The following is a 27,500-nucleotide window of genomic DNA, read 5'->3' as shown; positions in this document are numbered from 1 at the left end:
AACGGACGATAAACAACTGTTTGGCATAAATGGCCACGAATGTGAGCGAATTCAAATTGTTCCAATTTTTGGAGAGGGAAAAATTTGGGAAAAATCTCGCAAGTTCCAAATTTTGGCGGTGGTCGCATTAGACCAATATGTTGGAACCAAAACGTTCGTGATTGAAACATGCGTCTTAAGAACTATACTTCTCAATTAACTCTTCGCATATTTTTCTCCACGGTCGTAATTTTATCCACACATGTCTAAAAAGTATGACTGTTAAATGGTTAAAAAAACAAAATTGTTTGCTCTGCCAAAATTTGGAAGCCTCCGAGGCAGCACTTCGGCTTCTTTGAAGATTGGCGAAATTTGGCAATCCGCAAAAATTTGGCAAGTTTTTGAAGCTTGGGGTCGCACTTATTTTACGCTACTTGTTGACAGATTTATTACTTATACAAACAAAATCAGCGACAATGTAGCTGTTCACAGGATGACGATGATCGCAGGAAGGGCCGCGTGTCACAGAAATTGTTTTTTATTACGAGACATTTCTCGCAATTAATATATCCAGAGCTCCACAAGGTTTTGGACTTCTTTGCTGAAGAGAAAGGTACGACAATGAACGACAAACAACTGTTTGGGATAAATGGCCCCAAATGTGACGATTTTATTTGAAAACTTCAATTGAAATCTCCCCAGGAAAGGTGAGGAAGACAAATCCGCCACAGGTCACAGAAATGTGACCCCATCAAGACACCAGTGGAGCTCTCGGAAGAAAAACAAACCCGGAAGTGACGACGTAGCCCATGTCTAACCGACGTCAGCGAAACAAACCTGATAAAGTACCTGGTGACAGGTCTACAATAGGACCGCTAAAAACGACAAAAGCTTATCTTAGACAAGCACCCTAGGGGCATGTAACAACGATAATGAAATGACAATGAAGAAGCAGTCCAATATCTGACCTCCAGCATTGCCGTCATCGATGTTATTAACCGCGCTGCCATGGGCCGATGACCAGACCCAAACTCCTTCTCGGCCAAATTTTTAATCATGCAACCTGATATGTTTATTCGCCAAAAGCTGTTGAAACATTAATACACGGACAATGTTACGGATATTGTTTTCTTTACTGTGTGTAAAATATATTTTCTTTTGGTTTTATCGAAGCGTCGGATTCGAAGGGAATGATAACTAGGCTAAAAAAAAGTATTTCGTTCGCCATGGAATGCGCTGACGTTGCAGCTTTCACTTTCGCTACGTGGTAAAAACATCGTGCTCACTTTGCAGGTTCATTTCGCCAGAAGCGACAGTCTTTTTAGTTTCCCGAGTATTTTTCGTATTTTTAGACAAGAGAAGTGAATTGGTGTGCTGTGAAATTGAAGCGAGTTCAGAGATCGGAAGGAAAATTAAATATTTGCAAGCCAAGCAAAGAACGCGTCGGAACGTGCAAGTATTACGTCATTGGTGGGGAAATAACCACTGTGCTAAAGATAGCCGTGGATAACGTAATTCTTTAATTCTGTGACTCGTGTGACTACTTTGCTAGCCCTTTGCTAGCCCTTTACTCATGGAAAAAAGAATTAAATTTAAGATTTCACAAAGGCTAAGAAAGATGGTGCAATAATACAGTTTGTGTTGATTAAGTGATGTGGTGTCTACAGTGATCAATGGATATTTGGAATCTACACCGCGCAGGCACTGCGTTGCGACTGTAGTCCTAAGAAAACAAATTAAATTTTAGAAGCGCGGTTATAAGATCTAAAAGATCTTCTTGTTACTATAATTAAAACAAGCACACTACAGATTTAAGAAACGATGGCATGAAGTATCAAACTAAAATTAAGTAATAGTAAGAAAGGACTTAATCCCCAGGAAATAGAGACAAACAATTAAGAAGCAGTCCAATAGCTGGCCTTCTACATTGTCCTACAAATAGCGATGCTACTATTACCTATCAATAACAAGTAAATGATTTCAGTGACAAAGGAAATAATGCAAAAGAAGGACAGGCAATGAAGAAGCAGTGCACTAGCTGACCTTCTACATTGGCCGGCCGAACAGTGTTAGGAAGATGGAAACCACTACAGAGGGGGGTGAATAGGGGCATACAAATCCGCCGATCCGTGCAGTTTTGTCGTCAAATCCGTCGATCCGCCAATATATTTTTTTTTAAATTCGAAACCACAGTTACATCCGGAAAGATAAATGTGACTGCCATTGTTACTAGTAATTTCGCACGAATAGTAAACAAGGCAACATGCTCGATGACTATAACAGAGTACAATTCCAATAACAGTCTCACACCTGAGTTTAAATGAGTTTTGTTCGAAAAAAGAAATAATTTGGATGAACTCATTAACATACCGTCCAAGGCTGAAGAAAGATCTATGATCCAGATTTCGTTTAGAACCCAAGATCCGAACATCAAGACAGGCACAATCCGGAATGAGCGCCAAAATTCACAGCTGATCCACGATCCATAGTGTTTTCAAAATCCACGAATCCGCTCGATTAACGGCGAAAATCCACAATCCGTGCGCTCTTTAAGGCCAAATCCGTCGATCCGAAAACCTATTCATCCCCCTCACTACACTATACTTAGAAGCTAACAAACGCAAGTATGTTAACGACTTCAATTTGAGTTATGAACTAAGTAAAAGTAAATGAAAGTATCAATGAAGATGTAGTCTCTTATCTGACCCTCGTCACTGACCCCGTTAACGATCGATTACGGCTAATTTAACGTTACTTGCTGTAACTGCTCGATTTACTGATACAGTGTATCACTTTGCGGACAAAGTGTCGGACCTAATGTAAATTTTAGAGGGGCTATCTTTAAAACGGGGAACGGGGAATCAGGGAATCAGGGAATAGGAATGGGGAATGAGGAACGGGGAACGGCGAATCTTTAAAATGAGGAATCTTTAAAAGCGGGAATCTTTAAAATGGGGAATCTTTGAAAACGGGAATCTTTAAAAGCGGGAATCTTTAAAATGGGGAATCTTTAAAAGCGGGAATCTTTAAAATGGGGAATCTTTAAAAGCGGGAATCTTTAAAATGGGGAATCTTTAAAAGCGGGAATCTTTAAAACGGGGAATCTTTAAAGTGGGGAATATTTAATAGCGTTAATCTTTACCGAAAAGTGAACGAGAACCTCTCAGTCTCCCACCGGAAGTTATTTGTTCTTTCTCATGTATCAACTCAACAGCAACAGAGACAGTTGTGGAATTTATTCATTGTAATTTTATTGCACGCTATTAAAGCACATCGGTTTAGCGGGATAATGGAGCGGTTCAAATCTCGATTCTCACTCTTTGAAATCCGCTAGACCGACCAAAGAATCGAACTGCCTGGATTTACCTTAACTCCGGATTGTGACGTTTAATTTCGCAGCGATGGATATTTGTCGTAGCCTTATCATGTGCTAATGGAAGGACTTACGACTTAACGACAAAGATATGACAGGGAAAACACGTTTTTGGTTGTTTAATCGATAAATCAACAGTGCCCTAAATCTGGTTTTCACATGACGTCGCTAAAATTCAAACTACAAAACTATTAATCATCCTGAGATTTTACTTTCATGATGTGTAAGAGCAGCTGAAAACTAATAGTCATACAAGTTTTTGCTCCAAGTGGGTTCTTGGTTTTGTAATAGATAGCCTGCGTAGCAAGCGTTTCCGTGGGGTTTTGAAGCAAAGAAAGACCGAGGGACGGGATTTTCGGTGTTTTGTCTGCGCGGAAAATGGGGCGAGAGCCAAAAAAAAAAAAAAAAGTATTTGAATACCGTTGAGTGCCAGACAAAAGGGGAAGACGCGTTCGAAGCTTGTTTACAAAACGCTTTAACTTTTCTCGCTGAACGAGGATTTAGTCGTCAGCTTCGACAGTACGGTAGAAATCCTGTAGTGCAATGGCGACGCTTTGGTTTTTTCGAAGCCTGCAGAAGCGAGCACGACACAATTTTCAGCTGTTCCTTTAATTTTAACATCACTTTCTTGAATGCCACATGCGCCAAGGACAAGATACTGCAAGATAATAAACCACGGGACAGAAAATTCGCACTACTACGTAGGAAAACCTGATGATTTCGTCTGGCTTGTTACAAAGCAACATGTTGTCGTAGGTACTCTGACATTTCATTAGAAACATTTTTTAATGACAGCATTTAGAACCTCTGGGTACAATTCTGAATGATTTGTTATCGTGTTAGCTGCGGCGTGCAAGTTTTTGTTACATATTTGCCTTACCAAAAATTTAGTCGTCTTGTCGCGGGGAATTCTTACGAGGACATTTTATAAACAACTTCGACTTGGAGGCCGTCTAGGGGAAGATTATCTTTATTCAGATACTGGTCAAGATTATCGTTATTTTCCCTCTCAGATGTTTGAAGCCTCTCCTGCCCAAATTCCAAAGTTTTCCGAGAAGACTTTCCGTTGTTTGTTTTTGCTACAGACGATAACACTCGCACCGATTTGCGGATCTGGCGTTTCCAGCAAACGCTTCTTTACTGGAGTTGCCTTTGTGGGAGTTGACTTGCTAATTTACCTTGTATCGATTTCTGGACGAATGAATACAGTTGAAATGGCCAAAGAACAAGAGTGTTTATAATGAATACAGTGATCCAAGATTTGGAATCTTGCGAGCACAAGGAGTATAAACGCGACTTGAATACCTCTCACATTTTAACTTTCTGGCAGATTTGTGCTAAAACTTAACCCTTGCAGTCCTTCCTTTTAGACGGATTGAGTAGGAATACAGCTTGATCATAAATTACCAAATTTAATTCATCGAGATTTCTCCGTTCCCACCGTGCGCTCGTTGTTTCAGACATATTTTGACAAGTTAAAGTTTATTTTGGTTCAAAGTTCACTTCCGCTACGGAAGGCCGAAGATTTTATTGGTTAATTTATGACAGCCGATGACAGCACGAAATCTCAGTATGCGCACTCAGGCATAAAACGCCAAGTGGGCGGTTTTCAAAATCCAGGGGTTTGTCTGCAAGCGTCTCCTTCCTTCCTTCCCCTCCCCCTCCCCCCTCTTTTACTCGCTCCATTTTTCGCGTTGTAATTCTTTGCTCCCGCACCCCACAGAAACGCTTGCTACGCAGGCTATGTAATAGACTACGCTTTGAATTTCCAAGCTTTTGCGTGACGCGGCAATTACATGACGGGCAAGAAAGCTGTCATGTTGGTTAAAAGAGTGACTTATTCCGGGGAATTTGGCTATCTGAGCAGTTCATGTCTTAGAAAAAGTATTATTTTTAAAATGTTTTTGAGTTCCTGAAGAGATAAATTCACGCTTTTGTAGCAAAACTCAGTGACAGATGTTTCTGTTGGTTTCCGGCCGCCATCCAGATGGGCGCCAGCATGGCGTCTCCATCAAAATCTCTATAAATTTGGGTAAAAAAATTCTCCGCATATCTTGCGTAGAAACATTGCTGTGACCTGAATCTTGGCGAAAGCCTTTGCATATTTACCTTCTTTCTCTTCAAGATTCTGGACTTTATCATTTGAACTGTTTTGATTTTGATTTTGATTTATTTTGAATGGCGTGACACTGAAAACCAGCAATCAACTAATTCGATGCTCGATGCCCGAACGATGTGACGGCGAATTTCGCGTATAATCCGTCATTGCGTGCTTAATGATACCTCTTTCTACGCTATGCAGTCATGCGAAGACAATTACAAGTGCCCATTGCATTCACTTTAAAGAAGAAAGAATCAGTCGCTTTGAAGGTCTTCCACAGTTTAAGTGGAATGATCTCGGCGAACAAGATGTGATAGGGGAAGGGTCGTTTGGAGCCGTTTTTATCACAAAAACCAGGAACAAGGACGGAAAGTCGAAACAGTGGTTGACAAGAAATCATCCGCTTTTAAAGATTCCCGCTTTTAAAGATTCCCCATTTTAAAGATTCCCGCTTTTAAAGATTCCCAATTTTAAAGATTCCCGCTTTTAAAGATTCCCCATTTTAAAGATTCCCGCTTTTAAAGATTCCCAATTTTAAAGATTCCCGCTTTTAAAGATTCCCCAGTTTAAAGATTCCCGCTTTAAAGATTCCCCATTTTAAAGATTCCCCATGTTAAAGATTCCCCGTTCCCCGTTCCCCGTTCCCCGTTCCCCGTTCCCCGTTCCCATTCTCCATTTCCATTCCCTGATTCCCCGTTCCCCGTTTTAAAGATAGCCTTTTAGAGGCATCGGATTTCCAGCGGCCAAGCGCGCAAATATGAGCATCAGAGAAACCTTTGTCGGCCGCATGACAGACAGCCCCAATTGGAAAGCTATGACCTTTGTACCTGTTCGTATCTAGACCGCAAAACCTCAAGCAGCTATGAAGTTCGGCGTTAAACTGACCCACCGTGATTGGGCTTGTGTCACCATGGCAGAAAAGTGGGCCCGCGTGAGTGCCCCTAAGCTTACAAAATTCTATCATGGCTTGAACTGTGCATAGGGGCAAGAGATCCTCACGTGCTATTAAGAGGCTGTCTCTGTAAAAACCGACCACTGATTTTATTTCGAAATTTCGATTTTTCTCACAAGCTGGGATTTCAAAGCCCTTACCTAGTCAATCACTAAAATAACTTTTACTTGATTAAAAATTCTAATTGAATTTTTCTAGGATTTATTGAAGTTTGGTCCGCTCGACACAAGTTGCGTGCCTGCCGAAACTGGAAAAATAGCACATATTGCCGGCGCTCTAAAAAAAATAATATTCGCTCGAAAGTGCCAATTCTTTTTCTCAACTATAGATATATCATAGCAGTTTGTTTAACCATGTTGCAATTATAATTCAATGTTGATCCTTTAACGCTTTTTTGTTTTAGTTCCAATCTTCCCGTGAGTATCACGGGAATCAATAATGTGATACTCATGGGGGAGATTGGGAATTAAAAATACCTGTTGTAAACACAGAATGGCCGTGGCATTTATCAATCTTTCCTTGGATTCCCGGATCGCCGTTTACTGTTCATACATGTATGTGTGTCGAGAGTTGTGTAAAAGAGTACTTCTACAAACCTTTCAAGAGGACTCTACGTGACTAAACCGGCTTCGAGGAAAACAAATTGAATGGTCAGTAATACAGAGAACATCGAAGTATGTGGCCGCTACGCTCGGCACAGGTGAGGAACGTATAAATGTACCTTGGACACAAACCTACAACTGGAAGGAAAAGCTGGCAGTTTTAATGCTACCTAGGTTTCAAGGATCGCTACAAAGGACCAAAAGTTTAACCTTGAAGCCAGGTAAGGGATTTACGTAAATATTTCGGAGCACTTTACAAAGACGAGTATGTTAGTTACTGAATGGGATATTTTCAAAATTTCCTGAACGTTAAGCGGTCGTTAGCTTTGAAAACGTGGTGGGCAGACAAATTTTATTATTGTTTTAAATTAAGGGCCATTTATTCTTTCTATTCATGTAGTTCAGCAGTTTCAAACAGGTGCCAAATTTTTAAAACGTGCCGTCAAAGTAGAGCTATTTTCGTGTTTGGTTCAAAACTCGATTTAACGGGCAGAAAATCTTCTTTTAACCGTTGAAGAATCAACATTGAATTATAATTGCAACATGACTAAACAAACTGCTATGATATATCTATAGTTGAGAAAAAGAATTGGCACTTTTGAGCGAATATTAATTTTTTTAGAGCGCCGGCAATATGTGCTATTTTTCCAGTTTCGGCAGGTACGCAACTTGTGTCGAGCGGACCAAACTTCTATCAATCCTAGAAAAATTCAGTTAGAATTTTCAATCAAGTAAAGCTCATTTTAGTGATTGACTAGGTAAGGGCTTTGAAATCCCAGCTTATGAGAAATATCGAATTTTTGAAGTAAAATCAGTCGTCGGTTTTTACAGAGACAACCTCTTAAAATGTCAAATGGACGATGGTCGGTATTATGCTCGAAGTTTGTTATTGTTATTTTAATCATGCGAATACTACCTTGTTGTGTGAGAAAACATTAGGTCCGACACTTTGTCCACAAATTGATACGCCGTATCGGTAAATCGAGCTGTTACAGCGAGTAACGTTAAATTAGCCGTAATCGATCCTTAACGGGGTCAGTGACGAGGGTCACATGAGACTGCTTCTTGATTGATACTTTCATTTACTTTTACTTAGTTCATAACTCGAGTTGTGGTCATACTTGCGTTTGATGGCTTCTAACTACAATGTAGTGGTTCTTATCTTCGTAACACTGTTCGGTCGGCCAATGTAGAAGGTCAGCTAGTGGACTGCGTCTTCATTGCCTGTCCTTCTTTTGCTCTATTTCCTTTGTCACTGAAATCATTTACTTGTTATTGATAGGTAATAGTAGCATCGCTATTTGTAGGGCAATGTAGAAGGCCAGCTATTGGACTGCTTCTTAATTGTTTGTCTCTATTTCCTGGGGATTAAGCTCCTTTCTTACTATTACTTAATTTTAGTTTGATACTTCATGCCATCGTTTCTTAAATCTGTAGTGTGCTTGTTTTAGTTATAGTACTGACATCGATAAAGGCAATGCTGGAGGTCAGATTTTGGACTGCTTCTTCATTGTCATTTCATTATCGTTGTTACAGGCCTCTAGGGTGCTTGTCTTAAGTTAAGCTTTTGCCATTTTTACCGGTCTTATTGCAGACCTGTCACCAGGTACGTTATCAGGTTTGTTTCCCTGACGTTGGCTAGACATGGGCTACGTGGTCCCTTCCACGTTTGTTTTTCTTCCGAGAGCTCCATTGGCGTCTTGGTGAGGTTGCCACATTTCTGTGGCCTGGATTTTTCTTCCCCACCTTTCCTGAAGAGATTTCAATTGATGTTTTCAAATAAAATCGTCATATTTGTGGCCATTTATCTCAAACAGTTGTTTATCGTCCATTGTCCTACCTTTCTCTTCAGCAAACTAGTGCGAAACCTTGTGGAGCTCTGGATATATTAATTGCGAGAAATATCTCGCAATTAAAAATAATTGCTTATAAGATTTGGTTGGTTTTCCTGTTTATTGACCGGCTAAAGTTTATAATTCTTGTTCACTCAAAGATATTTCCACATAAACTGTTGATAACAGCCAAAGATAAGATAATCAGTCACGTGATTATTTCATTTTTCGATTTATAAAAATCGTATGCATTCACTTAAAGAAAGTCCACTTTAAACAGGATCTCCTTGTGTAATTAAACGAGTCTCCCCTTCCATTTCCTGCTTTTTGGAATGTTGAGTTGGTTGTTAATTTGGTAACGTCGCGAAATACGAGAATTCGAGCGGTTAACACACCGTGCCATGTCCCGATAGTGCCAAAAAAAAAACAACAACAAAATAAAAAATCGTATCAGCAAATGCAGTTTAAATTGAACAGGTCATAAAGCACCTCCATTGTTAGATTCGTAACGAGAAGATGGGAACAAAAAGTAAGAAAACAATTAAAACACGAAAGATTCCAGATTAAATTTCCATCGTTTTTTTTTTTTTTTTTTCATTCAATAGGTCATATGGATCAAGTTAATCATATGACTCTCATTTTGTTTAGAGTTAGTTTTCATTTGTAGTCTTTATTTTACAAAACCATTGTCAAGGCTTTCCAGTCAACAAGCAAAACTTCCACGCTATCCCCTTAACACAACAGATAAAACGGCTCATGCCATCCGCGCATCGACTGAGATTTGCATGTTTTATATAAAGAAAGGCATACTTTAACCCAATTTCCTGTTTTCTGCTCTTTCAAGCGTCAACTTATTCCTTAGTGGTGGTAACCCAACTAATCTAAATGAGCGTGAAATATGAGAACGGCTGAGCTAAAAGCCATTAGCGTAATTTGTCCTGTAAATGCAACAAAAGGAGGCATTAACAAATTATGTTAATTTTGAAATGCACAGGTTAAATTTTCCCATTGTTTGATCGGTAAACATGACAAGGCTAAAAGATATGAAAGGAATGGTCCGTAAGCAGGTACTGCATTGTTTCTGACTGCTTATTACCTTAGTCCCTTCACCCTGTGTAAAGGGTCCTGCTTGAAAAAATATATATTTTTCTAAGCTTTAAACTTCACTGTCTGCTGGAGTTGAGGCTTCTGATTATTGCAACATTACAGCGCGTTTAAGGCTAGTTAATTATTCAAATGTTCCATCGGAACCTGTTAAGATGCTCCACTAATATGATCATTTTGAAACTTTTCGTTATAATCAATTATGAATGAGATATCTGTGCCTTTATAGCTACCCAAGGGAACGACATGCTTCATTTCAACTTCTCTAGCAGTAGAAGAGCAAGGAAAAGGTCACTGAAGTTCAAGGATTTCGAGAGCCGGTAAGTGAAGCTGCCAGCTGAGATAACTCTTAATAGAGAATAGATAACTTTAATTTGTATCTGTGCACTTTCGTATTGCATTGTCGACAACAGAGTAGCTTTAAAAGTGCTGGAATCCTGATTTCTGTTTGTCCATTTAGATAATTAAATGTTTTTTGCTGTTGTTGTTGTTTTAACTTAATTCACATCCCTGAAGCAATTATCGCCCCACTCTAGATATAGAGGTATGAAATTGTTTTGTAATAAGGGAAAAATAATTACCTCGTCGGTACAGTGTAGAAAAAAAAGTGGTTTATTCCTGAAAGCCAATGCTGAGTCAATGTTTGTCTGCTAACAGGGATTGAATATAACTTGGTGTTCGGATCCTGTTAACGCCTAAGAAAAAATAGAATGGTATTTTTACAATAACTGTCTACTTTCTCGCGCGCTGTTTAGCTCTTTTTTTAACATCAATAAGAGTACAGACGGATAAAATTTTAATTTATTCAAGCTTCCAAGTTCAACTTTTAGCTGTCAAACTAGCAACTTTTTAACCAATGAGATTTTATGGACTTTTTTAAATAGATAATCAAAAAGCGAGAAAAGCTATTGACAATGTTCACGTCATTTTGAGGGAAATTCACTTATTTTTGTTTGCGGCTAGTGTACGCCGTCTTTTCCCCTCATTTATTCCCGGCATTTGACCCTACTGGGGTCTTGTTATTGGAAAAAAACATATTGACGTCTTTTTTTATGCGTCTGTCCTTTTATTGATGATAAATTGCGTCATAACATGGTCAAAAGTTTACTGTGGAACCACCCGCCCGTGGCTCGTGGTTCCACAGCCACTTTGAAAATGTTATGACGGAATTTATCATCAATAAGAGGAGAGACGTATAAAAAACTGACGTCAATTTGTTAAATAGTTAATTAGTCTAAAAAAGTAACACAACGATCAATTGAAAGAATGAAAGAATGAATGAATGCGTTTGCATAACTAAAAAGACTTCTGTGGTGAAAACAATTTACTTCAGGTCCCTTATCTACATAATAGTGATTTTCGGCTCTGCCACATCATGGAGATTTAGCTCGGTTTTTCTTGATCTTGAACAGAAGGAAAATAGAGTTTTTCGGGCCTAGTGGCTGACCATTGTATTAGGATAATTGTTTTCTCCTCCCAAGAAAATACATATAAGCTCTCGAACTTAGTTTACATGCCGGCATTGTTTCTTTCACGTTTTTTAATTTTTCAATAAAATCACAGTGAGCAACCATCAGCCCATAGTTCCCTCATTGTTATAATAGAAACCCCCTTACTATAGCTAGTGTGAGTTTTCGACGTAATGAAAGGTAAGGTGAGGTAAAGCATTTATCTATACACGATAAAGATGTAACAGCAACCCTGATGTGATTGTGTCTAAAAATTATTCAACTATCTAAAATCCCATCTAAAAGGTATTTACAAAAAAGAGAACTACTGATTACAGAAATAATACGATAAAAAAATAAAACTAAAAAAAACAATAACTGAAAAAATATATAAAACAAACAGCGGTGATAAACATTTTAAAAACATGCATTTTATGAACTTGACGTTTCGTATGCTAGTCAACATACATTTCCAAAAGTATAACCGTTAAAATTTTTGGAAAGCTATTTATACACCCAAGTCTAGTTTAGCTCCTCTAGACTTCAATCATGTCTGCTCGGTAATCGAAAACAAGGCTTCCAAGACCAAGGAGCGAGATTCAAGCAAGCTTGAAAAGAAGTTTGGTAATCTCAAACGAAAGTTTGGAATTCCGAAAGTTTCAAATTTAAATAGCGGCCGGGGCTTCGGAGGGGAGGATCATTAGTAATTTTTTTTACAAATTGGGGAGGGTCAAACCTTTTATTCGCACCGGGGGAGGGTCACAGTTTTTTTGGCAGGGAAAAAATTACTCCATGTCGCTTAATCGAACAGCGCATTATCATCTTCAGTTACTTTCGCATTCAGCTCATCGATTTTGACCTACAGCTACGAAAGGTCATCAATGTTGTTCTTAACTAATCGTGGTAGCGTCGTGGCGTTTTGCGCTAAAATTTTCCTCCATGAATCTCCCGGCAGCTGCTGGATTATCAGAAGTCACAAAAGCCAACTTGTAATTTATTGTTTTCAAAGCCTCGCGAACTTCCCAATGGCGCTTTCTTTCAGCCACGAAACAGCAGCGAAAGCGTTCCTTGTAGGGACAAGTGGTCCAAAAGGACAGGTAGAATTTTGGCATAATACTATTTGGGAATTCAGTATATTCGCTCTTTGGGTTCGGGAACCTTCTTTCCACCTCTCTGGACTTTCACTTTCACTTTCACTTGTTCCCGCACCCGATGTGCCACCAACAGAGTCAGAGGAGTAGCGGGCATCCTTTTTAGAATGCCGAGTCGGCAAACAGCCACAATAGCCACAAGTTGCTCCATCTGACCTCATGAAATCCTCGCACTCACCACAAGCGCATTTCCCTCTTTCTATTCCTCGCACATCCTTGCCCATTTTCAAGTTTTCACCGTGCAATCACACGCCACGCAATTAACTGCTTTGTGTACAGACGCGGTTATATGAATAACACTCCCGGTTAGTTATTTTCACCTCCGGTTATTTTTGTCTTGGAGGAGGTGTAGGTATTTGTGAAGGGTCATGCATTAGTCCATTCTGGGAAGTGGGAGGGTCACGACTTTTTTCCCCCAAAATTTCTAAAATACCCCGAACCCCCCCCCCCCCCCTCCTCCCCTCAATAAAAAACGTACCTTCCCTAAATCTTACAAACATAATAATGGAATAATGTGCTCTTTCGATGTCTGTTCGTTGTTTACAAATGTGCCACTCGATCAAACAATACAAATTTGTCTAGACAAGTTGTACGCCCTTCCTGATTCCCCTGCAATACCTCGTCCTGTTTTAAAGAAATTGTTAGAGTTTGCCACAAAGAAAAGCCACTTTATCCTCGATGGTCAGTATTTCGACCAGATTGACGGTGTTGCCATGGGCTCACCTTTAGGCCCCGTTTTGGCTAACATTTTCATGTGTCACGAAAATGTATAATTAACAGTCCCAGATTTCACCCTACACTTTGGTATAGATATCAGTTGATGACACTTTTTCCATGCTTGACAGCAAAGACACTGCTAATGAGTTTTTGAAGTACCTCAACAGCCGTCACAATAGCATCAAATTCACCATTGAAATTGAACAAGCCAGAGAGATTCCGTTATTGGACATTCTTGCATCATCACTTTTAATATCAATGATGTCCTGAACAAGAACAAGAACAAGCCAAATGAACCCGTAGCAACAGTCCCCCAAAAAGATGTTTTTATTTTATTACCAAATATAGGTCTCCATAGCAATCATATTACCAAGCGTCTTAAATCTTGTGTAAATCGTTTCTACTCTTTTGTTAATGTCAAAGTTATTTTTCAAAACTCCCGGCGCATCAAATCCTTCTTCCCATACAAGGACCGTCTCAACCGATCACAATAGGCCCTTTGCAGCTAAGCCATCACGTGACCTATTTTTCATAAAATTATGGGCTACAACTTAAAGAATGCCAGAAATGGAAAGAGCGCATCGAAAATATCAAAATGGCCAAGTTTGAGGCCCCCATCATTAAAGAAGGAGATTTTATGACGCTCCAAATTTTTAAAAGAATAAGAAGATTTGTATCGAAAAAGTTGTTGGAGAACAAGGCCTTGCTCTCCAGCAACATTTTCCATACAAATCCCCTAAATTTTCTGAAAATTCAAACAGTCATATAAACTTACTCTTTAATTCCACGGGCCTCAAACTTGGCCATTTTGGTATTTTCGATGCGCTCTTTCCATTTCTGGCATTCTTTAAGTTAAAGCCCATAATATAAAAATTTTATGGGAAAAATTTGGTCACGTGACCCCAGCTGCAAAGGGCCTATTATCCAAAGTCATTTATAAAGCTAGTTGTTGGGACTGCAATGATTTCTACATTGGGAAAACGAAGCGAAGACTCCACGACCGGAAAACGGAACACTTCAAGGCCCTTTTGAAACATGATCACTCTTCTGCTATTGCTGATCACGTTAAAACAACTGGTCACAACATCAAATGGGACCATTTTGACATTTTGGCGTCTGGTAAGACTGACTACCATTGTAAGGTTAAGGAGACCTTATTTATTCAGGATTAACAGCCAGCCTTGAATGCCAATGTCAGCAGTGGAAAGCTCTTACTTTATTAAGAAAGCTTTTTCATTGTTCATTTTACAGACAGTTTCCGTTGAAACGTCTTAAATTTCTACTGAAGATGTTTTTCTGTCTACGTTGTAATTGTGCGTGTTCACTGAGGAAACAACAGGGCGGAAGGGGCATCCAGTCTTGTGAACCTTTGGGAGGCAATATAACTGAAACACCTGGGGAGGACCCACCGGGTAAAATCTTCTGGAAAACTGTGTCATCAATTATTTCATCCTTTCGTAGTTTGCGGAGGTAGGAAGAAAGCGGCTCTCCTCTCTAGCTTTAGTGGGATTATGTGTCAATGGTTTGAATTTGGCGTTATCAGAAAGCAGCTGTTTCATTTTGTTTCAAGTCTGCTAACAATAACAATGCCATTTCCTTTGTCCGGTTTCGTAATTATGATGCTGTCATCACTGCGTAAATCATTTAGGGCCCTCCATCCATCCTTGCTGAGGATGTTCTTTCGTTTAGGAAAGTTAAAGGAATAAATATAATTGTAGGAAATATTCTTCAGTTGATTTCTTAGACGATCTTGATTTTTCGCTAGTCAATGGAACGTTCAATTTAACAAGATCACGACAGAGAAGCTCAAAGGAACATTTAACATCATCAGGAGCCTCCTGACATCATACAACGGGTTCCTGTGTACATCATACTTGTCAACGTCTTTAGGGGGCAAACAGAAACGTAAACCACGTGCCAAAACGGTTTCTCAACTTCAATAAGCACGCGATGGGAATAGTTGAAGATGATGCATGTCGTCGCTATTTAAATTTGAAACTTTCGGAATTCCAAACTTTCTTTTGAGATTACCAAACTTCTTTTCAAGCTTGCTTGAATCTCGCTCCTTGATCTTGAAAGCCTTGTTTTCGATTACAGAGCAGACATGATTGAAGTCTAGAGGAGCTAGACTAGACTTGGGTGTATAAATAGCTTTCCAAAAATTTTAACGGTTATACTTTTGGAAATGTATGTTGACTAGCATACGAAACGTCAAGTTCATAAAATGCATGTTTTTAAAATGTTTATCACCGCTGTTTGTTTTATATTTTTAATCAAGCTACGATGGTCGAAGACCAAGAGTTTATATGGAAAAAAAATATAATTATATAGTATTTAAAAACTGTAAAATCCACGCGGCATTTTCCCGAATGCTCCTTTAAAAGTATCAAGTGAGCCAATATTTCTAACTTCATTGTTAACCTTGCTTGTTTCAAAGTTTGGCCCCAACATAGGCAATGAGTTTCTTTAGTGTATTGGTCTTAGAGCATAGAATGTTAAAACAGAACTTCTGCCTGTAATTGTAACTCGTCTAACGTTTAACGAATAAATCAGAGGGATAGGTGCAGCGCCATAAGAAAAATGAAATGATTTCAGTAGATTTAGTTTCTTTATTAATGTCTTATTTATCTCTTGAACATACTTGTGCCACTTGAGCTCACTATCAATTTCAGGGCCTAAAAATCTAGCCTGAGAGGCCACTTGTGAAATAATTGCGTTGCCGAATTAGCGTTGCATTAACATAAATTCGGTCTTTCTAGGATGTGGGGAGAGCAGATTATTGCGGTACCATTTGAAGAGAGAATTTACATTTTAAGAGCAATATAAACATTTTCTCATGTTTCCATCGATTCATGTATGAAAAAAAGAAAAACAGAAAAGCAGCTTTTAGGAGGACTATAGAAAAAGTAGAAAAAACGTCTGCACACGAGCCAAGGTGCCCATCATGAAGGTGGGCGTTTATCTCCGGTTTCTGTAGCATGACGCGACTAAGAGTATTTCTACTTTCCCCCCTACATGGATGCTCGTCTATCGCAGGGACAGCCCCCCCCCCCCCCCCCCCCACACACACACACACACACTCGTCGTACCCATTTGTATACAGTCGAACCTCTCTGATACGGACTCCGAAGGGCAGAGAGAAATATGGGTTATTGACCAAGCTTGTTCGGTCAAGATGGCTGGATATTGGCCAAGTTCTCTTTTTGCGAGTTTATGGACCGAGACGGAGTCGAGGTCCATAAACTCGCAAAAAAAGAACGAGGCCAATATCCAGCCATCTTGACCGAACAAGCTTGGTCAATAAAGGATTTATTATATGGCTTTCGGGAAAATTTTTCTTGCGGGACACGGCGGGTAGTCCCGAGCGGGCAAGATAGCTCCATCTTGCCCGCTCGGGTAGCCAATCACAGCGCAGGATTTGATTCATCTTGCCCGCTCGCGGAGCTTGCCATATAATAAGTGTCCTTATTAGCGAGGTGTTCGTATTGGAGAGGACAGTATGATGACGTCACTTTTAAGTCTCCACTGACAGCTTGGAGTGTTTGCATTTGTAAATTTGAGTTTTGAAAACTAACATTTTGACATGTTCTGGTATTCGTATCGCAAAATGATAAAGTGTCAATGTTTTTATAACCTCCGACAGGAAACGGTACATGCCGCAAATTATCGACACCTGGCCCCTGGAGTGTCCGTAATAAAGAGGTTAAATTTGTTTAGATTTGCTCCCCAGGGCCGAGATTTAGCGTCCTTTATCCGTTTTAGGGAGGGTCCGTATTATAGAGGTATTTTTTTTTAGAGGAAATTAATGTATGAGAATTTTGTCAGTACATAGGAAACTGTCCGTATTAGGGAAGTGTCCGTATAGAGAGGTTCGATTGTGCCTAGTTGGAGAGAGGCACTGTGAGAGCAAAGTGTCTTGCCCAAGATCCAGACGCGAGCGCACTATCCATGAGGTCACCACTAGAAAAAGAGATCCAGAAAAAGTTTTGATGACTATCGTCAGTGATTGGTGTTCACCGCATAGCATTTCTCGTTCTCCCAATTCTATAACGACGACTTAAACACGGGACAGGCCTTCTCGATCCTTGTTCAGAGGAGAAATGACTCCTAATAATGGGCAAAGATGTTTCAGAAACTATGTCAGTTGACACAGAAAGTGAGTAATTAGTACTCTTTTATTTGCCAAACCGCATTTACAGAGCTATTGGCTGGTATTTGCTGATGTAACCACTCAATTACAGATGATTAAAGGATATTGACAGTGTTCCTATTGGTGGTCATGAAACAGTGAAATACGTACCCGTTCATGTCAACACCCGCTGCGGACGGATCATTAATCAAATTACCCGAGTTATCAGTTCGGGTGACACTGGTCTCGCCAGGCTTATGAGACCAATGACCATCGTTATCTCTAAGGAAGAAGTGAAAGTCGACTCCTAGAGATGAAAGGAACAAGATAAGTAAGTCTCTAATTAAGTATTTTATCAAGTATAAAATTTGGTCACGACAGGCGAAAAGTACGGACTTGGTTGTCATGCCTAGTCGTCTGTAATTTCCAAAGATTTTTGCCAATGAAAATTGCGAATGATCGTCTACAGATCCATTATAGTCACTGTGAACTGCAGGCCTAATAATAATTATAAGCTACAAGATCACTCTTTGAGTTCACGTTATATCGGTCAAGTAAAGCAAAATTGTTCTCAAAATATTTTTGGCTCTTTTCTTTGCATTAGAAGCCGGAGAAGCAGCCCACACGAAGAACATTTGGTGGTGAACTACGTGTATAAAGGCTGAAAATGAGTAACTCGTACTCAAAAAATCAAATTGCACAGTTTGCATCAGAATACTACTGGGATACTCTATCCGCAAAGTTGTCAAAAGTTTATCACAATGGCATGGGAGAATATCGTCGAATTGTGGATTACTAAATGTGATTTGCACTTACCGGGCCAAATTACAAGAGCCACCACATGTCTTGGTCCTACAGGGAAGTTGCCGTTCGCAACAACAGCCAATCCATCGGCGATTGCACCAGCTTGCACTGCAGCGCCAGTAAGTGCGATAAAGAGTGCTCCTGCACCTCTACCAGGCTGTGCATAGGTGTCGGTGATTCTGATGTTTGCGTAATTGTAGCAGTTGTTGTCCTCTCTCACGTCGTCAAACATATAGGGAGCTGGGTTAAACGGCGGTGCATAACGCTTCCTTCGAACAGGTTTCATGGGGAGTACAGTTCCTGCTTTGATCGTCTCTAGAATTTCCGCCACGATCGTATCTGGTATCGTGCCTGCTGGCCTGGTCGCGAACAGAGCTTCTTGAAGATCCACCGTTTTCGGGCCCAAAATCAAGCGCTTTGCATTTTTGTATACTACGATGAACCCCTTGTAACCCAACCTTGGTGGCATTTTTTTTTTAGGGTGAAAGGTTTTAGCCTTTTCTGCGGCAACCAGAAGTAGTTGGATTTTCACCATCTTCGGATGAGTGCCTGGAATCACCCATTCTGGATCTTTACGCCCGGAAAATATCCCCATAGTTACTGGAAGTTGTCCTAAGAACAACAAAAAAATAGCAATAATATCAGCATCTGTGATCGATTCTCTCAGTCTCCTGCAGAACGCATGATGCCTGGATCCGCTAGCCCCTATGGTTATTCCAGGCAGCCAATACTGTAAGTGTATCATCTATATTTCCAGTAATTACGATCGAACCTCCCGTAAGAGCTTACGGGAAGCGGTCGCTTACGAGAGCTTAGACCATATTGGGTCACAATTTTACCTCATTAGCAAATACAGTCCAACCTCCCGTAAGCGACTACCCAAAATGTCAAGCCTAGGTGGTCGTTTACGAGAGCTTAGACCATATTGGGTCAAAATTTACCCTCATTAGCATATGGTAACTGCAGAAACTTAACCCATGTTTTTCATGTTTATTCATGTGAAAAGTCATTTCGAGAAAAAATCCGGTACTTACCATTAAGATATTTTCCTCTCTTGTACTACCAAGGAACGTGATCATATTACAACACCTTATTATCCAATTTACGCTCTATTATTTGTAAAGCGGCTACGAGTGGAAGTATCCTCTCTTCAATCTCTTTCCTAGGTTGCCTGTTAGGTCCTTCGCGTTTCGCTTCGGAGTATCGACTCAAAAGTAATGCATGGCATGTAAAGTATCCAAAGATGGTAACTTTAGTGATAACCACATGTCAGTCATTTCGCCATATTACGCGCGAATGAATTCACATGCATCTCAAAAGATCTGCCGTCTTGGATTTCACAAACTTTTTTTTCAGAAATATCAGAACGGTCCAGAATGTATTGAAGAAAGTGAGGAGACATATGTAGATGAGAGCACTGTGCCGACTTTGCAAATTCCAAAATCTCTTTAAAACACATATTGTGCCTTGCAAGACTCTAAATTTCTGTAAAACACTTCTTGAAAACATCCTTAGTATTAACAACGTTAAGTTACGTGACCAACCATTGACACACCAAAAGTCAAAAAGATGGACGACTATAGTTTGAATTCCTGTTTAAAAAATAGCGAGAACAGGTTGAATTGCTTTTAACAGAGATATAAGCCAGGAGAAAATTCATTAATTTTGCCTTCGGATGTTTGATTATAACCAACGACGCGTGCGCAATATTTTGCGACATGATCCATTGTTACAAACCTCATTTAAACAACGAACCGGGCCCTTGATTATATGGATACCATATTACTTCTGTTGAAGAGGGAGATTGATCTGTGATGTACCCGCTGTTAGCGAGGATCAAATACGACGCTCGTCACGTCTTTGATCAGGTTTTTAATGTCGACCAATAACGCGTACGGAAACCGCGTAAAACCAAAGTGACACGAGGTTTGGTGGAGAAGTAGAAAATCAACTACAAAAAGGTTTTGCATGCATTGAAGTAAAGAAAGGCAAGTATGTCAAACGACCAACAGGTTGCTTAATATTTATTTGTCTATCCTTTAGCTTCTGTCCGGTGGCAAAGTATAGATATATCTCAAATATCGGTAATTCGACTTGTTACTAAATAGAAACTGATAATCATCCTAAACAAAAAAGTTGAGTTCAGTTTGTTATTCGAAATTATCTATTCCCTTTCTCGACAATAAATGAGAAAATAAATAAAACAAAACACGAAGCAAATTACTATTAAATATCTTGGTTGCGCGGTTGCTTCTAGATAAAAACAAGTAAGTAAGTAAGTAAGTAAGTAAGTAAGTAAGTAAATAACAATAAATTAACAGGTTAATAAATAAAAACGCTAATAAAGAACTACACAAACAAGTAATGCGATAATTAAAATAATTACAAAAAAGGTGTAAAGTAAGTAAATGTCAAAATGTTTGATTTCCCAATTTCCCCTTGTTATGATCTTTCGGGAGCCATTTAAATTTACTACAGTATCCTTTATAAATAAATAAAGAAAAAAAATTAAAATATAAGCAACAAACCTGAAATTTCCTCCACGAAGTAGAGTTGCAGAAAGGCAATTGCCAGTACCCGAGATACAAACATGTCTTACGATTTCTGCTATCGAAAGGAAAAGAACTTTCACATTGTCAAAGTTATTAAAATTTATCCGTCTGTACCCTTATTGATGATAAAAAAGAGCCAATCAACGCGTGAGAAATTAGACAGTTATTGTAAAAATACCATTTTATTTTTTGTCAGGCGTTAACGGGATCCGAAGACCAAGGTATGTTCAATCCCTGTTAGCAGACAAACATTGGCTCAGCAGTAGCTTTCAGGAATAAACCAGTTTTTTTTCTACACTGAACCGACGAGGTAATCATTTTTCTTTATTACAAAACAATTTCATACCTCTAAATCTAGAGTGGGGCGATAATTGTTTCAGGGATGTGAATTAAGTTATAAAGAGAACATTTCATTATCTAAATGGACAAACAGAAATTAGGATTCCAGCACTTTTAAAGCTACTTTGTTGTCGACAACACGAAAGCGCACATATACAAGTTAAAGTCATCTATTCTCTATTAAGATTTATCTCAGCTGGCAGCTTCACTTACCGGCTCTCGAAATCCTTGAACTTCAGTGAACTTTTCGTTGTTAATTCTTCTATTGCTAGAGAACTTGAAATGAAACATGTCGTTCCCTTGGGCAGCTATAAAGGCACAGACATCTCATTCATAATTGATTATAACGAAAAGTTTCAAAATGATCATATTAGTAGAGCATCTTAACAGGTTACGATGGATCTTTTTAATAATTAACTAGCCTTTAACTCATTTAATGTTGCAATAATCAGAAGCCTCAACTCCAGTAGACAACGAAGTTTAAAGCTTAGGAAAATATATTTTTTCATGCAGGACCCTTCACATAGAGTAAAGGGACTAAGGTAATAAGCAGTCAGAAATAATGTAGTACCTGCTTACGGATCCTTTCTTTCATATCTTTTAACCTTCTCATGTTTACCAATCAAACAATGGGGGAGTTTAACCTGTGCATTCCAAACATAATTAGCTAATACCTCCTTTTGTTGCATTTAGAGGACAAATTACGCTAATGGCTTTAAGCTCAGCAGTTCTCATATTTCACGCTCATTTAGATTAGTGAGGTTAACACCACTAATAAGCAACTCGACGCTTGAAAGAACAGAAAACAGGAAATTGGGTTAAAGTATGACTTTCTTTGATAAAACATGCAAATTTCAGTCGAAGAACAGATCGCATGAGCCGTTTTATCTGTTGTGTTAAGGGGATGGCGTGGAATTTTTGCGTTTTGACTGGAAACCCTAGACAATGGTTTTGTAAAATAAGGACTAAAAAGGTAAATGAGTACTAACTCTAAACAAAATGAGAATCATATGAATAACTTGGTTGAAATGACCTATTGAATAAAAAATAATAATAATAAAAAAAAAAAACGATGGAAATTTAATCTGAAATCTTCCGTGTTTTAATTTTTTTCGTACTGTTTGTTCCCATCTTCTCGTTACGAAATTATCAATAGAGGCGTTTTATGACCTGTGCAGTTTAAATAGAATTTGCTAATATGATTGTTTTTTGGCGCTATCGGGACATTGCAAGGTGTGTTAACCACTCCAATTCTCGTATTTCGCAACGTTAGGGAACACAACCAACTCAACATTTCAAAAAGCAGGAAATGGAGGGAGAGACTCGTTTAATTACACAAGGAGATTCTGTTTAAAGTGGACTTTCTTGAAGTGAATGCATACGATTTTTCATCGAAAAATGAAATAATCACGTGACTAGTTATCTTATCTTTGGTTGTTATCAGCAGTTTATTGGTGGAAAGATCTTTGGGTGCAACAAGAATTATAAACTTTAGCCGGTCGATAAACAGGAAAAGCAGTCGAATCTTAGAAGAAGTTATTTTTTCTTGGTAGTTATATATGCATAGTAAGTAAACGTAAGCAGTCAGAAACAATCGAGTACCTGTTTGGAACCTTTCTAACCCTCGCCCCCATTTCAATCGTCCATTAACCTTAAGTTACGAGTCAAAAATTGGGGCGTTTTACCTGTGCATTTTAAACATAATTTCCTAATGGCTGTCTTTATTGTTCCATTTACGGGAAAAATTAGGCTAATGGCTTTTACCTGTGCAGTTCTCGCATTTTACACTGATTTTTTATTGCCAACGAGCCAGCCGAGCGAAGACGCTCGGCTGGTGAGGCGGCAGAAAATAGTGCCGCGCGAAGAAAGCTGCATGCAGAAAAATTCTCGATCGAGCTCTGAAAGTGTAAGTGTGAGTGTAAGGTGTAAGGTTGTCCTCGGTTTTAGCCAATTGCTGGTTTTCAGTGCCACGCAATTCAAAATAGATCAAAATCAAAATCAAAACCGGTCAATAAATAAAGTCCAGAATCTGGGAAATGAAAGAAGGTAAATATGCAAAGACTCACGCCAAAATTCTGGTCACAGCAATTTTTCTTATGCGAGATATGCGGAGAAATTTTTTACCCAAATTTATAGAGGTTTGTATGGAGACGCCATGGTGGTGCCCACCCGTATGGGCACCAACATGGCGGCCGGAAACCAACAGAAACATCTGTCACTGAGTTTTGCTACAAAAGCGTAAATTTATCTCTCAAGGAACTCTAAAACATTAAAATAATATTTTTTCCAAGACATGAATTGTTCAGATAGCCAAGTTCCCCGAAATAAGTCACTCTTTTAACCATCATGACAGCTCTCCAGGTCGTCATGTAAATGCCGCGTCGTGCAAAAGCTTAGAAATTCAAGCGTAGTTTAACACAAAACCAAGAATCCATTCGGAGCGAAAATTTGTGTGAATATTAGTTTTCAGCTGCTCTTATACATCATTTAAGTGAAATCTCAGGAAGATCAATAGTTTTGTAGTTCGAATTTTAGTGACGTCATGCGAAAACCCGACCAGCTATTGGAAGGACGGAACTATTCGCGTAAATGAAAAGACGTGTTAGATTATAGTTTTTAGCCAATCAGGAGGCGGTACACCTAGACACGTTCGGGCGGTTCGTGTTTGATGTGGAAGCGTCTGTCGTAGTAGAAGGTGTGTGTTTTCTTTGCTGTTGTCCTTATTGAACTGTGAACAATTTCTCAGACTATACAGTGATCGAGAGACCAATAGAACTAGCGTGTTATACAGTGGTTGAGAGACCAATAGAACCAGCGTGTTCGCTACTGACTTGAACCAGCGTGTTCATCAATCGAACTAGCGTGTTCCCTCAAGCTTTGTCCTTATTAAACTGAAGTTCAATCGGCCAGCGTGCCTTTACAAAACTCTTCATCTAATTCGAATATTGAGGAAAACTGTTGGAACTAGAGCAAATCCAGTGTTCGAGACACGAAATCGAACCAGCGTGTTCGCCACAGAATCATTGAATGAGCGTGTTCATCAATCGAACCAGTGTGTCCCTGAAAGTTACTGGAAGTTCAAATCGGGCAGCGTTTCTTTAAGAACTGTATATTTATAACAAATATTGAAAAAAACCGAGGGACAATATTGAGGAAAACTGTCGGAATTAGAGCAAATCTCGGCTAGTGTTCAAGACACAAAATCAAACGTGTTTAATCGAACGTGTTTCCCACAGAATTAAACGAGCGTGTTCCCCATATTCGAACTGAAAGTTCGATCGAGCAGCGTTGACAGACAATACGTTGCGGTTTTGCGGTTTTGGATGGTTTTTTCTTCGGTTTTTCCGTTTCTAATTTACACCAATGCCCCCCTCCTAACTCACTCAGGCAGGTTTTATTGTGCAGTTGACTCCTTTCTTGAACTCACTTTTGCTATTTTTAGAGATTCGTTGCAACATGTTGAGCGTAATGAGTGTTTTCAAACCTTATTTGAAGCATGTGTGCATTTACAAAGTTGTAATGTGGAGACAGATATGGCCCTTATTCGAGAACCTTTTTGGGCTTATTTGAGACAGCATTGTAACTCATTTGCTACAATGTCTGCATATACTGTATTTAGCGACATATTAAAATTAAGCACAGTTGGAGTTATGACCCAGGAATTGCAATCCCTTGTTTTGGTAAAAGAGAGAAATCAGTCCGTTTGCTCATTGTTCAACAATGAAATCATAAAAAAAAAAATACAAGTATATTTGTTATTTATATTACTTGGCATGCCAAAACTGGGGTAACAGCTTATTTGAGAATTATGTTTCTGAGGCAATACTTCCAAGTAGCAAAGCACTATTCTGTGGTTTGTGTCAACACCATTGTGGGGATGTTATAGTGCTGCAACATTTTGTTATCCTTCCAGAATTTTTACCTATAGAGCTTGCTTCAACTTGTATCAATCAAGTATACTTTCTTCACATCATGGATGTATTAGGTCAAAGTTATGAACTGAAAGGCATGGTACGCTGTGCAAGTCATCATTTAACAGTAGCTACAAATAATCACACTGAATGGATATATACTGATGATTTGCGTGTGTTAGTCAGAAGTTTCACTTCAATTCAGGATCTTTTGAATAATTATCCTAATGGTTGGTTTTTTACTGTATTTGAAAAGTCTTCATCCACAAATGAAACTGATTTACAGACAAATAACCCAAGTCAAGTAGTTTTTTCACCAGACAAATGCTATGAAACCATGCAGGGTGGAACACAATCTCAGGTGCCTTACATGTTTTTTAAATCAGGCAAATACAACTCGTCTCCATATCAAATTGAGGAAAAAGTAAACAAGATGATACGTTTAAGAAGAGAAAAAGGACACGATCAGAAATAAAGGAAACTGACAAGAGACTTAAGTTTGATACACAACAAAAATACCTGAAGGAATACGGAAACAAAAACTCAGATGTTACAAAGGACATAGGTAAACTAAAGAAGAGATCTCATGAAAATCAGTGCAGGGGGCAGTATAATAATAAAAAAAATTGACTACAAATGAAGCAGATAAACTGAGAAAAAGTATCAAGAACAAAGAGTACATGAAGGAATATAGAAAAAGAAAGAAAAGTGACTTAAACGACCCTGTATGTAAAATGGAAATCGTTAACAATCAAGCTACATGTGAAGCAGTAGCAGAGTTCATTGAAAAAAGAACAAAACATTGTTCTGTAGCAAGTGAAGATAAGTATCTTTCTCTATTGGGTGCTAAAATTAAACGTATGGACAATTTCACCATCAGGAGTGGGCAGCAATTAATATAAAGAGGTTTCACGAGTCCATGATTTTCAAAATCTGGCATTACCGAGTTTGCCATGAGGCATGGCCATTGTCAATAAAAAAAACAAAAAAGAAGTAGACTACGTTTGTCCAAGATTTGTAAGATATAAAAACGGTATTATAAAGTTTTCGGTTCAAAACAGCATGGTACCAGCTCAAGTTCCAAAAGAATATTACAAGGTGTAATCCAAATAGAGAGAGATGTTAATTGCTCGCGCTTTTCCAGTTATCAGTGTTTACACAAAGCCAGGTGGACAAAGAGCCTATAAAGTTCATTGCATTAATTTCCCACAAGATATCCAGGAACTTGCAGACACATTACCAAGATATCCAAAAGAACTCCCTATAATAGTCATAACAGTGGAGGGCAAGGATAACACTACATGTACTAAAGATTTAGTTGTTCGAGGACAAAGAGTTTCTATTGCTCTGCAGTGATCTTACCATTTACGTTCCGACCGAGATTTCCGGAATTTTCAGTGGGGTAAATGTTTAGCAACCTATCATTACTATAACCATGTCGGCCGAATTTCTTCTTCTCTGTCGGAAAGAATTTTTTTTTCGCTGAGAAAATATCATCTTTCTCCGCTGCAATAAGAAAGAGGGAAATGGTCAGTGATTTTAATAAATACTTAATAAAACTTAATGCTTCTCTTTTGTAATTAACATAAACAAACATAGTGAACGGGCCCGCAGTGATTGGCTACTTAGCTGTTGCGATGTCCCTGCCAAACCTCCACATATTGATTGTAATGTTTCTTTTTTTTTTTTTTTTTTGGTATCATAAAGGCAAAGCTGATAAAATAAAAATAAAATGAATGAGTTAGTTGCTGAGCTTGTTGGACCTGTAAAATGCGGTGGAAACAGGCAAAGTCCATCTTGCAAAATAAATAAATAAATAAATAAATAAATAAATAAATAAAAATAAAAATGAAAAATCCACAATCCACAATCCACAATCCACAATTCCCAGCGCTGTTCCCTGTCTCGACCTCCAGCTCCACTTCCGACTCCCAAGTCAAACCAAGGTGGTGTTTAACTGTTTTGTTGGGTACAATTCTGTGATGTGATTGCGCTAGTCCAAATTCGATATATTAAAATTTAGCCTAACACAAAGACCTCAGCACGAGGCTCTGGGGAATAAATCCCACAAACTCTATGGTAAAATGGTGAAAAAAAAAAAAAAAAAAAAAAAAAAAAAAAGAAGCCTGGATGACATTTATTCCCGTAAGTTAAACTTACAGGACCGTTATTTGAAATTCAACAAAATTTGTCATTTGCTCTGGCACAATGAGAGCGGTTTCGAAGTAGACAAATTCCATCGAAATGAAAGTGACTCCACCTGCTAGAAGGGATAGACGTGCACCTTGACAATTAACGTTTAATGCACACTCACTAGACGAACAAACCAAAGGTTTTCATCAGTTAGTTTACTTATCTTTAGTGATTTCCAGTACCGGGGCGCGCTTAGATATGGAATATCTCTTCGAGTGTTCAGCTCTATATCTCTCGAGTTCGCTGTGCTCACTCGATCGTGAGATATAAAGTTGAACTTAACAAGAGATATTCATTATATAAGTATAATGAT

At 38.8% G+C, this 27,500-nt stretch overlaps 2 protein-coding genes across 3 annotated transcripts in view; both read right to left on the bottom strand.

Annotated features, from left to right (window-relative positions):
• Positions 1-16,347: 16,347 nt before the first annotated feature.
• LOC145481178 (gamma-aminobutyric acid receptor subunit beta-3-like) overlaps positions 16,348-27,500 on the bottom strand; it is a 52,878-nt gene continuing 41,725 nt past the window's right edge. The window contains exon 10 of the mRNA XM_081459603.1: positions 16,348-16,723. The gene's annotated coding sequence lies outside the window, so the exon portion shown is untranslated. The remainder of the gene's footprint in view (positions 16,724-27,500) is intronic.
• On the bottom strand, positions 16,717-21,372 carry LOC145481187 (uncharacterized). Of its 2 annotated transcripts, XM_081459614.1 has the most exons (4): positions 21,297-21,372; positions 20,721-20,796; positions 18,205-18,804; positions 16,717-17,695 (listed from the first exon to the last, which is right to left on the bottom strand). In XM_081459614.1, the coding sequence occupies exons 2-4, from the start codon at positions 20,782-20,784 to the stop codon at positions 17,505-17,507; spliced, it is 855 nt and encodes a 284-aa protein (XP_081315740.1). In that variant the 5' UTR covers positions 20,785-20,796; positions 21,297-21,372; the 3' UTR covers positions 16,717-17,504. The 2 variants fall into 2 exon arrangements, with proteins under 2 accessions (XP_081315740.1, XP_081315739.1); XM_081459613.1 differs by lacking the exons at positions 20,721-20,796; positions 21,297-21,372 and having other exon boundaries at positions 18,205-20,415.

Source organism: Orbicella franksi, chromosome 3 (assembly GCF_964199315.1).
Source record: "Orbicella franksi chromosome 3, jaOrbFran1.1, whole genome shotgun sequence".
NCBI lineage: Eukaryota > Metazoa > Cnidaria > Anthozoa > Scleractinia > Merulinidae > Orbicella > Orbicella franksi.
The sequence above is the reverse complement of the archived record's forward strand: the minus strand, read 5'-3'. Positions and strand labels throughout refer to the sequence as shown.

What these genes read in the sequence shown, in the direction of transcription:
- LOC145481187 (XM_081459613.1), bottom strand. Translation starts at nt 18,937, where the DNA reads ATGATACACTTACAGTATTGGCTGCCTGGAATAACCATAGGGGCTAGC. An exon ending in GGCTCTTGTAATTTGGCCCG is followed by an intron (nt 17,696 to 18,204) that starts GTAAGTGCAAAT and finishes TTTCATCTCTAG; the next exon opens with GAGTCGACTTTCACTTCTTC.